This window comes from Diuraphis noxia, unplaced genomic scaffold, assembly GCF_037042655.1.
Source record: "Diuraphis noxia isolate RWA-SAM2 unplaced genomic scaffold, SU_Dnox_SAM2 contig0002, whole genome shotgun sequence".
NCBI classification, from domain to species: Eukaryota; Metazoa; Arthropoda; class Insecta; order Hemiptera; family Aphididae; genus Diuraphis; species Diuraphis noxia.
Window position 1 is genome coordinate 7,897,454 of NW_028301712.1, and position 12,110 is coordinate 7,909,563.

Genomic DNA, 12,110 nt, shown 5'->3' on the forward strand with positions numbered 1-12,110 from the left:
CTATAAAGTACATTTTCTTCCATCTCCAACATACTGGCCCACTTCACCCAGAAAAAGGCCAGACATTTTGGTCATAATATTTATATCTAAAATTCCCAATAGTTTCCACAGCCTAACAACTAATCTCAACGATCTCTATTCTGACCATTCAGCCATCCTCTTAACAATTGACACTGCCTCTGTCGCTAAACCAAAACAACCAAGCCTCATCCTAGGCCAAATTGACTGGGTAAAATTCAAATCATCCCTTGATAATCAATGTAACCTCAAAATTAGCTTAAAATCTCCAAACGATATCGATGAAGCCGTGCACCTCCTAACCAAGTCTATAAAAGAAGCTGCTTGGTACTCCTCCTCCCTAATGCCAATTACAAACACCTCCACAAATCTTCCCCTACATATAAGAATACTAATCTCAGACAAACGGAGAACGCGTGCAACATGGCAGAGAACCAAATATCCTTCGGAAAACGCAAACTTAACAATTTAACAAACAAACTTAAGAGATTCCTAGCCTCTATTAGATCAGATAACTTCACCAAACACCTCTTTATCACAAATAAAAAGTCCGCTGGAAATTCAAATTAAATTTTTATGAGCATTTGAAATTTAAATTTTTACAACATTGGATTTTCACTGGTTCTGACATTTAGCGATTTTCTTATTTTGGTGTAACTCTAAAACAAATGACTGCAGATACTTGAAATTTTCACTGAATGTTTATATAAGCATTTTCTATATTTGATAAAATTTTCAAACTATTTTGATTTGGTATGAGCTGTTTACTGACATTTTAATTTGGCAACCTTTTTAGTTTTTTTTCTATAAATATCGATACAAATTTATTAGTTAGGTAGAAAAGCTTGAAAATTTAATACAAGCCTCCTAACACATTTTTACAATAGCAGTTGAAAAATAAAAGAAATGCATAGTTACAATTTTTTTTACAAGCATTCAAAGTTTGAATTTTGATAACATATGTTAAAATTACGGCATTTTTCAAATTATCTTAAATAGAAATTCATAAAAGTTTTTCTTTTTAAATCTAAGATTTAAAAATGTAATACAAGGCTCCTAACATATTTTTACAATAGCAGTTGATAAATAAAAGAAATGCATAGTAAAAAATTTTTTTATAAGCATTTAAAGTTAAAATTTTGACTAAAGACGTAAGAATCACGTAAATTCGTAAATTATTTTACGCTAGAAATTCATAAAAAGTTTTCCTTTTATATCTAAGATTTGAAAATTTAATACAAGGCTCCTAAAATATTTTTACAATAGCAGTTGAAAATTAAAAGAAATAAAAAGTCACAATTTTTTTTTACAAACCTTCAAAGTTTGAATTTTGACAACATAAACATTTTTCTTTTTAAATCAAAGATTTGAAAATTTTTAATAATCTATAATATATCCTAGGCAGATAAATCGTTTCCGCTCAGAATCGTTTTTCGTATACAATTATATAATATCATTAGATTCAAATTTAATTCCATCCATTACAGTAACCCACTTATAACCTACTGTACAGCAGAGCGACATCCACTTTCCCGCTTTTAATAGTTATTTTTTATGTTATGATAGTATTTTTTTTAAGTGTTGTAACATATATTTTCAGGTATTTACTTCCAAAATAATAAAAATTATATTTTGTGTGTGAGTGCGTGCGTAAGTGGTGTACGCAAACAAGCAACTAAAGAGTGTGTTGAGTAACAGAAAAATTATTTAATTAATAAATTATCCAATCCATGATATCGATAAGCCACGAATACCGTTTTAGCGACAAGTCGTCTTACTTTAAAACACAAGGTATTCAATGTTCCAAAACAGGATTATTCTGGATAAAATTAACGTCATATTTTATTTCTGGAAATAATAAATAAATAAATAATAATTAAAAACTATCATAAAATGTTAGCAATGATCTATAATTATATAACAGTTACTAAATTATTTATTATAAAATGTTCCACGTTTTACAATAATAATATTTACTGAGCAACCAAAAAGAAATAAAATATACGATTTATATTAATTACTTATAATATTTTTTACCAAGTGTCCAATCATTATAATAATTTCTTATGGCGCTTATAACAAAAATACAAGAGAAAATGAAGCGTGTTTTTATAAGTAGGATAAAAAGTATTTTTATTTTTATTTTCAGAGAATATCGCTGCTGTTAAAAATGAATGATTTGAAAAGAATATTACAGTTTAGGGTAAGTAGGTAAGTATTGAAATATTTGTATCTAGTTTTTTCCAATACAGTATCTAGCTAATATCAACATTCTTACTTTTAACGTGCAACGTCTAGTGTTGCACTTTCTCGATTCAAAAGATGATCAGGAATAAATATCGTGTATAAGTTGAAAGATAGTCATAGGAAATATAGTATTTGATAATATTATATTACAATAAACTGTGTTTTATTTTTTCAGCTGAGTCGAGAATGTACTTGAACCCTAATAATATATGTTTTGTTTTCTAAATTTGAAAATTTAATTTCGCCTGTTGGACAAATAAAACAAATAGAATAATTTAATAAAGTCCTATAAGGTATATAAAGATATGGCTAAATAGTATTAACTATATATTCTATAAGAAATAGCTTACATTATATTTAGTTTTATTACCATTTTTACGATCACACCAGATGGGAAAAAAATATAATTTTTTATGATAAGCTTTTTGTCATCATTGTTCTAACCAAATACCATTAAATTTTTTCATCCATTTAAATATTGAACAGTTGGCGTAGGAGAAAAATTATTTTTAATAACTATACATTTATTTATAATATATTAAAATGTATGTAAAATACTAAATGTCATTATTCATCATACCTATAATTAAATAAACAGTTATTAAACTATTTTTAAAGTGATAATAAAAGTGTATAAAATAATTATTTGATTGTTTTCGCAATATGTATATAAAAATTATTTCAATGTTTACTAATATTATTAACTTCTTATATTAACATCGATTGAAATGTATCCTTAATTACATTAAGAATACATTTCAATGTAGATAGATGTAATCTATTTAATGTTTGGAATAGAAAATGGAATTAACAAATCTTCAAAAAAAATTATAATTCTCTAAGCCTATATGTATGTTTTCCGTTATTACAAAATCGATTGTAAAGTAGGAAACTGCTAAGTACGTGTAGTATTAGTGGTTGTAGTGATACTGCCTCGGTGGTGGTAAAACGTGTACACGGATAAAAAAAATGTAATCTTTTTTGGAAGAAATCCAAAGAAACAAGGATAAAAAAAATAGGAAAATCAGAGAAGATAGAAGGAAAGCAAGTGAGAAACTGTCAGATTTTGTTTAATTTTATCCGCTTTGAACGTATCGGATATATAGCACCACACTGCGTGCGTGTGTACCATGGTTAGAAGTGGGATTCAAAAGGATATCCTGTAGAAGGTGCTGTGGGGTAAATGAATAGTGCTGAGGGGTGAAACAAGACGGAAGGACGGGGAAAAACAGCCCTTTTATCGAACCGTTCGTTTTCTCTCTTTCCAGCATGGGCTGCGTTAAAATTTATAACCAAAATTATGGCAGCCTTTATGGCAGCTAATACAAAGTATTCGCATAACCCTCGCCAAAATACATACTGTGTACGCTGTACCGTAAATCCTTAAATTGCATGGGAAACAATCCCTATCTCAGGTAGTAATTGGTATCAGTATATGCCACCATTTTAGTATGAGGTCATTAAATTATTCGATTACTTAATTACTAATTATTACTTATTATAAATAATTGAGTAGGTAGGTACTTATTAATCAAATATCCGGTAATACATATCGTATGAAAAAATATCGATAGAATAGGTGTATCATAATGAATAATAGCAAGTTTTTAGTTTTTACACTATTGATATAAATTAAAATTAAAATTGTAATTAATAACAATGACCAAAAGTTCATAACTGTGAATTCCATAAATCAAAAATGTTTCACTGACACAATATTTTTATTTTAAATTTAAACACTCCAGTTATAACCATAACATTCAAAAATCATCAGTCTTGTAAGCTTATAATTTAGTTTTTCATTAAAAAATAACCAATTTCATAATTAAGTGTTGTTAAAATAAAGTACCTTTTTTAATTATTATAAGCCATAATAATACATTTTATATAATATTAACATTACGGATTGGCTCTATTGGCAATCAAAAACTAATTATACTCGATATTAATGAGTAATTTAATAATATAATTTTAATAATAATTATTATATAAGATAATTTATTTATTACATAAATGTAGTATTACAGTGGCATAGAGGAGAATTGAGAGGCAGTACAGTTTTTGAGTACTTTTTTTGGTTGTGACCCCGTAAATAATTTTTAAGGGTGATGGTTATAATGGTGGACGGGTTTGAGGTTAAAATAAAATTATAGAATCCAGCAATTTTTTAACTTACCACGTCGCTGAAGGTAACCGAAAAGCGAGAGCCGATGATAATGACGAAATAAAAACGCAAGAGATCGTAAGATAGCAGTACTGCTATTATATTATATTCACGATATTTTGTTCTAATAATATTTTTTTCACACTAGAAATATATTATGAACGTGTAAATAAATCAAATTGCAATTTATATGAAATTTAAGTACAATCAATTTATATTTTATATTTTTATGGTATGATAATAACATAACATACATAAAATAAAATGTCACACACTTGATATGAAAATTATCTTTGAATCTTAGAATTTCAGTAGTTTCACTTTAAAATAACTTTATGTACCTATATATACTTATGTCAACCAAAAAATTTAACTTTTATAGCATAAAACTATAAAAGTTTTATTAAACTATATAACGTTAAAGGATTTTAGTTAATTTACTCATAGTAGCTAACTGTGTGAGTAATAAACAAATTATGCATTTCTAAATGGCTATTTATTAAAATTATACATTATATTTTTTATTAATGTAGTCTATACCTTTTGAAAAAAAAAAATGAAGTGCATCATACTGTTAAACAGGACAATGCTTTTTTTAATAACATAATATTATAAAATGCTATCAAAATAAATAATAAGACAATTTGTAGGTTCCTATCTAAGAAGAAATTTAAACCTAAAAATCCAACACTAAAATATGAAAAATAAATTTATTCAAATAATTGTTACAATAAACTGCATCGCGTGCACATAGAATTATTTTATTAAACGCTGTTTATATAATATACTAAAATATAAGATCGGGCTGAAGCAATCGATTTGGATGTCAGTTGCACACAAAGTTTGAAAATTATCGGCACACGATCACCATAAAGGAAAACCATTCTAGGATTTAATTCGTGTTGTAGCTTTCGTTTGAAAATAATATAACAATTCCCTTTGACTTATTGAACTTCTTAGTGTAATATTAAGTTTTCTTTGATCAAATATCTAAGCGACTAAGTCGCAGGAATATGAAAAAAACAATAAAACTAAGTGCTTTTTTCTCGTTTCGAAGTGAACGAATAATATTTGGGCACCTTTCAATTTTTCCACAGAAAAGTTTTCTGAAAAATGTGTGTAAACATTGCACTTGTATCAATAATAAGTGGAACAGATAACCGAATGAGAATTTAAGAAATTATTATATTCAACAGTTCCTTGGTTTGGTTTTATAATTTTTTTTTTTTTGAGTTTTTTGTTTTAATGGTTCTATTGAGTATTAATCGACATACTTTACTAATTTGAATTGCATAATTTATTAAATAAAGTAGATTACCTTCAATGACATAATATATTATACTGATTTGTGATTACTGTATAATCTATAGTGGTTTCAAGGGTTTTAGTTCATAAAATGGTATAAAGCCACTATAAACTGATTAATCTTAAAATCCATTCATCTATGCTAATGTAATGACTAATGGTATTATATTCTTACTTTCAAAGCACTTATATGCTTAAACATTATTGTATTTTTTTTAAACCCTTAAATGTTTTGATATGCATAATATTATGTACCTTGTTTTAGATTATAGTATACAAATAATTTAATGATAATAATATAATAGCAGGGTAAGTACTTTTGAGAATATCGAACCGTAATACATTTAAATAAATTATTATCTACACAATATCATTTCTAAACCAAAATAAAAAGCGGGTAAATCGTGGATGTCGCTCTGCTGTACAGTAGGTTACAAGTGGGTTACTGTAATGGATGGAATCAAATTTGAATCCAATGATATTATATCATTGTATACGAAAAACGATTCTGAGCGGAGACGGTTTATCTGTAAGGTTAGGTTAAATCTAGTGAATCTTGGCTCAGAGATGATTAATTTAATTTGACTTTCCTATAAGATATATTATAGATCATTAAAAAATTTTCAAATCTTAGGTTTAAAAAGAAAATTTTTTATGAATTTTTAGCTTAAAATAATTTGCGAATTTTCATAATTTTTACGTATGTTGTCAAAATTCAAACTTTGAATGCTTGTAAAAAAAATTGTGACTGTATTTCTTTTATTTTTCAACTGCTATCGTAAAAATATGTTAGGATGAGCCTTGTATTCAATTTTCAAATCTTAGATTTAAAAAGAAAAACTTTTATGAATTTCATCTATCTCAGATAAATTGAACATTACCATAATTTTTACGTATTTAGTCAATATTTGAACTTTAAATGCTTACAAAAAAAAATTGTGACTATGTTTTTTTAATATTTTTCAATTGCTATTGTTACATTGTGTTAGAAGCCTTGTATTCAATTTTCAAGCTTTTCTACCCAACAAATAAATTGTTATCGTTATTTATAGAAAAAAAAAACCAAAAAAGTTGGAAAATTTTAATATCAGTAAACAGTTCAAAACAAATTTAAATATTTTGAAAAATTTATCAAATATAGAAAATGCACATATTCAGTCAAAATTTCAAGTATCTGCGGTCATTTGTTTTAGAGTTACACCAAAATAAGAAAATTGCTAAAAGTGAAAATCCAATGTTGTAAAAATTTAAATTTCAAATACTCATAAAAATTTAATTTGAACTTCCGGTGGACATTTTTTTTGTGATAAAGATTGGCAAACTTGTAAGGAATCTTGTATTAAATTTTCAAGCTTTTCTACCCAACAAATAAGTTTTTATCGATATTAATAATTTTAAAAAAACTAATAATGATCGAAAATTGCAAATGCCTATGAATAGTTCAACTTAAGTCAAACATTTTTTTAAATTGCATGGTGGATAGAATATAAACATTCAGTGAAAATTTCATGTATCAATAGTCTTTATTTTTAAAGTTACATCAAAAACCAAAATCAATTTTGTCAAAAATTGATTGTGCGTAAAAATTCTCGTTTTTTCCTTAATTTTTAGTTTGTTTATCCCGATTATTCAGAGGTCGAAAATCAATGCACTTTTACTACCCTAACCTACGTAATGACAGACACACAAAAAAAAAGCGGGTAAGTCGTGAATGTCGCTCTGATGTACAGTAGGCTACTGTAATGGATAGGATTAAATTTAAATGCAATGATAGGTATCATTGTATACGAAAAACGATTCTGAACGGAGATAATTTGTCAGTCTAGGATATATTATATTTAAATATTGTCATATATTCTATTTTGAAACAAATATTTTATTTTTCAATTAAGACGCATTTTGCATAAGGCATGGTTAGTCAATTAGTGTAGTTATCATGTAGTTATCATAATTCATTATACCTTATATCATCATAGATATACGAATACCTGGTTTGAGGATAAATCGTAATCATTACGCGATTTCATAAAAATTTAAAGCTCAACCCCTCAAAACATTTTTCTATAATGAAGCTTCAAATTTTCTCTATAGCTATTTGAAGCAAAACTTATGGAAAACTTAGTGTTATATTTTATAACCTTAGATATAAATACAAACAATATTATGAATTTTGAACTACAAAATAATTTCCAAATATTCATGGTTTTGACGAATTTTTGTCAATATTTGAAATTAAAATGCTAATAAAAATTTAATTTGAATTTACGGTGGCCATTTTTTTTTTTGTGATAAAGATTGACAAATTTTTAAGGAATCTTGTATTAAATTTTCAAATCTTAGATTTAAAAAGAAATTTTTTTATGAATTTCTAGCTTAAAACAATTTGCGAATTTTTGTGATTATTACGTATTTTGTCAAAATTCAAAATTTTAATGCTTATAAAAAAAAATTGTGACTATGAATTTATTTTATTTTTCTACTGCTATTGTAGCAATATTTTAAGAGCCTTGTATTAAATCTTCAATATTTTCTACCCAAAAAATATATTTTTATCGATATTAATTTTAAAAAAAAAACTAATTATGATCGAAAATTGCATATACCTATGAATAGTACAACATAAGTCAAACATTTTTGAAAATTTCATGGCGGATAGAATATACTTATAAAAACATTCGGTGAACATTTTATGTATCAATGGTGATTTGTTTTAGAGTTACATCAATAATCAAAATCGATTTTGTCAAAAACTGATCGTGCGTAAAATTTCCCGTTTTTCCCTTAATTTTTAGTTTGTTTATCCCGATTATTTAGAAAAATATATCAGAATTTTTTATTTTTGACCTCCAAAGTACCAACTAGATTCACTATCTGATAAAATAAGGTACTGAAGTCAAAAATCGAAGCTCTTTTACTGCCCCAAAACGAGATGACAGACACAAAAAAAAAATATTTATGGTTTTGACGAATTTTTATCAATATTTGAACTTCAAATGCTAATAAAAAAAATGGTGCCTATGTATTCTTATAATTTTTTAATCAATATAAGAATAACTTATGAGAAACTTTGTATTAAAATTACAAGTATTTTGATAGGGCCAAAAAAATTTAATCGACACAACATTTCAGTTGTCTATTAATATCTCAAAAAAGTCAAAATATTTTGAAATTTAAATCATGTAAAGAAAATGCCATTCTAAGTAACTGGTAAAATTTTCAAGTATCTACGACTTATACTTTTTGAATAATAACAAATATTTAAAATCGTTTCAGGATAAATCGTTATCGTTACGCTATTTCGAAAAAATTTAAAATTCAAACGCACTTAAAATTTTTCCTATAATGAAGCTTCGAGTTTTCTCTATAGCTATTTGAAGAAAAACTTATGGAAAACTTAGTGTTGTATTTTTAATTCTTAGTTATAAACACAAAAATGTTTATGATTTTTCAACTTCAAAATTACTTGCAAATTTTCGCGTTTTCGACAGATTTCGTAAAAATTTGAGCTATAAATGCTAATAAAAAAAATTTTGACTATGTATTCTTATAATTTTTTAATCACTATAAGAATAACTTATGAGAAACTCTGTATTAAATTTTCGAGTATTTTGATAGGGCCAAAAAAATTTTATCGACACTTCAAAAAAAAATTTTCTGAAAAATTGAAAATTTCAGTGGTCTATAAATAACTCAAAAAAGTCGAAAATTTTCAAAAATTAAACTGTTTATAGATAATACTAACATAAACATTTGGTGAAAATTTCAAGTATTTACAGTGATTAGTTTTTGAATTACAACCATATAAAAAAATCGATTTGGTCGAAAACTGGTTTTGCGTAAAAATTCCCGTTTTTCTGTCATTTTTTTTTTTTGTTTTTCTCGATTTTTTTGAAAACTGTTGGAAAATTTTTACTTTTGACCTCTATAATGCACGATGGATATTCACTTTTACATCGGAAACAACCCCCAAAGTTTGAAATTGAAGCATTATTTCGACTAGTTATGCTGTACACAGACACAAAAACAAACATAAAAAAAAAAACACACACACACTTCATTGTAAAATCAATACATTCATCACTTCGTTCAGAATCTAAAACACACGTCATGGTAAAATCAATATGTTCCTCGCTCCACTCAGAATCTATAAATGCCTATATTTCTCTATATGTATATAATATTTGGTAGCAAATTTTAACATTACAGAACTAATTTCAAACTATTCTGTGCATTAATGGTTCAAAACATGCCATTAGCAGATTGTTGTCAACTTTAACTAACGTCCGAGTTATGAAACAATTAGAGATTAATCTATAATAATATATTAAATATTACTTTTGGAAAAATATTTGTTGAAATTGTCTGGTAAATACGTTGTAGAATATAGTATGGCTCGATGATTATGTTCATATCTAACCTTCCTAAAATTTAATGAGAAACATATTTAATATTATTTACTATAATATATTATAATTATAATAGATTTTTTTTTAAGAAGCTTGTAAAAAACAATATGTACAATAATATTGTAAGAGAAATTATTATAATGATAGATAATTATAAGAATAACTTATGAGGAACTTTGTATTACATTTTCAAGTATTTTGATAGGGCCAAAAAAATTTTATCGACACTTCAAAAAAATGTTTTCAGACAAATTGAAAATTTCAGTCGTCTATGAATATCTCAAAAAAATATTTTGAAAATTAAATCATGTAAAGAAAATGCGAATTTAAATAACTGATAAAATTTTCAAGTATCTACGACTTATACTTTTTGAATAATAACAATTAATATTTAAAATCGTTTCAGGATAAATCGTTATCGTTATATTATTTCGTAAAAATTTAAAATTCAAACGCACTTAAATTTTTTCCTATAATGATGCTTCGAGTTTTCTCTATAGCTACTTGAAGGAAAACTTATGGAAAACTTAGTGTTGTATTTTTAATTCTTAGTTATAAACGCAAAAAATTTTATGATTTTTCAACTTCAAAATTACTTGCAAATTTTCGCGTTTTTGACAGATTTCGTAAAGGACACAAAAAAAAACACACATATCATTGTAAAATCAATAAATTTTTCACTTCGTTCAGAATCTAAAACATTTTATAATGATTGCTTTATTTAGACGACTACTCAATTTACCAGAATATTATTCAATTTTATAAAAGAAGATTAAATAATTATTTTATGTACAAAATGGTAGTTATAATAATAACAACTGTTGCAATGGGAAAATATTATTATTATGTTCTGTATGAATGTTCAATATACGTATAATATTATGCTACATAAATTCGAGTGAAAATCATTGTGCTAATGTGTTATTGGTGAATGTGAAATATTAAATTTGTATGTTTCATTCAAATTATCTTTTATTGATTTAGAGATGAGTGATTAAACCTTACAGACATGTGTCGGCGATATGGAACAAGAAGTTTATGATTAAAACATCTGTGCCGCATAAGTAGGTAATTAACGAACTTTCCGCGTACCTCTTTAGTCTTTACCGTCTTAACATTCTCATCACTGGTACTTGGAAGAGCTAAACTTTAGAGGCAATCAAGTTTTCCGGAAATTGTGTAATATCGCACAACGTCTCTACCCTTCATAGAGTAGATTGACAGCTATAAAAATAACTACATATTGTGAGGGGAATATAACCGACTATTTTATTTGTTCGTACGACCATCGTCCGATTTTATCACATTATTTAAACGTTTTCCCTAACCGAAGAAATTTCAAACGAAATGGTGCTCTTTAGTAATTTAATCTGGGTCAAGTAAATCACTGTGTATAGTTTAAATTTTAAACTTTAAAATATTGTATCCCTAATATTAGGTATTCATCTAATGATTATATTATTCAACACTAATACGTGATAATATTGAGATAAGATGTGATAATTGTCATGCACGAATTGTATACGGTTTTAAGAAATTAAATAAATCCACGTATTAATAAATGTACATAATTTTCGAACTATTTATAGGTAATTATATGCTAATAGTTCTAATAAGTAAAAATAAAAAAATAATTTATTTACATATACATATATTATATATAATTTTACAAAATATCAAATGCAAGTAGTAGACCACATCAAAATTACTTTTAAAATCGTTGAAGGTAAAAAATGTACTTAGTTTTCTGCAATGTTTGACTGTTAAGTGTGATTTATTACCTGAAAACCATCGTATGTCCACGATCCAAATTTCATCACACACGTTTGTTCGTCAAACGGGAAAAATTCTACATCTATTTCGCAGGAAGACTTGTAAATAGCTGGAGGTTTCCACTCAACCCGGCCACTATAGTGAAGCATAGCCTTAGTAGCTAATGTTACTTCGAAATTGCCATCAGCACTTCAAAC

At 26.1% G+C, this 12,110-nt stretch overlaps 1 protein-coding gene across 2 annotated transcripts in view; it reads right to left on the minus strand.

Annotated features, from left to right (window-relative positions):
• Positions 1-12,110, minus strand: part of LOC107168197 (acetylcholine receptor subunit alpha-like) — a 67,396-nt gene that overhangs the window by 14,923 nt on the left and 40,363 nt on the right. For both annotated transcript variants that reach the window (XM_089221635.1, XM_089221636.1), the window contains one exon: positions 11,922-12,102. In XM_089221635.1, the coding sequence (XP_089077761.1) occupies positions 11,922-12,102 (181 nt within the window). The remainder of the gene's footprint in view (positions 1-11,921; positions 12,103-12,110) is intronic.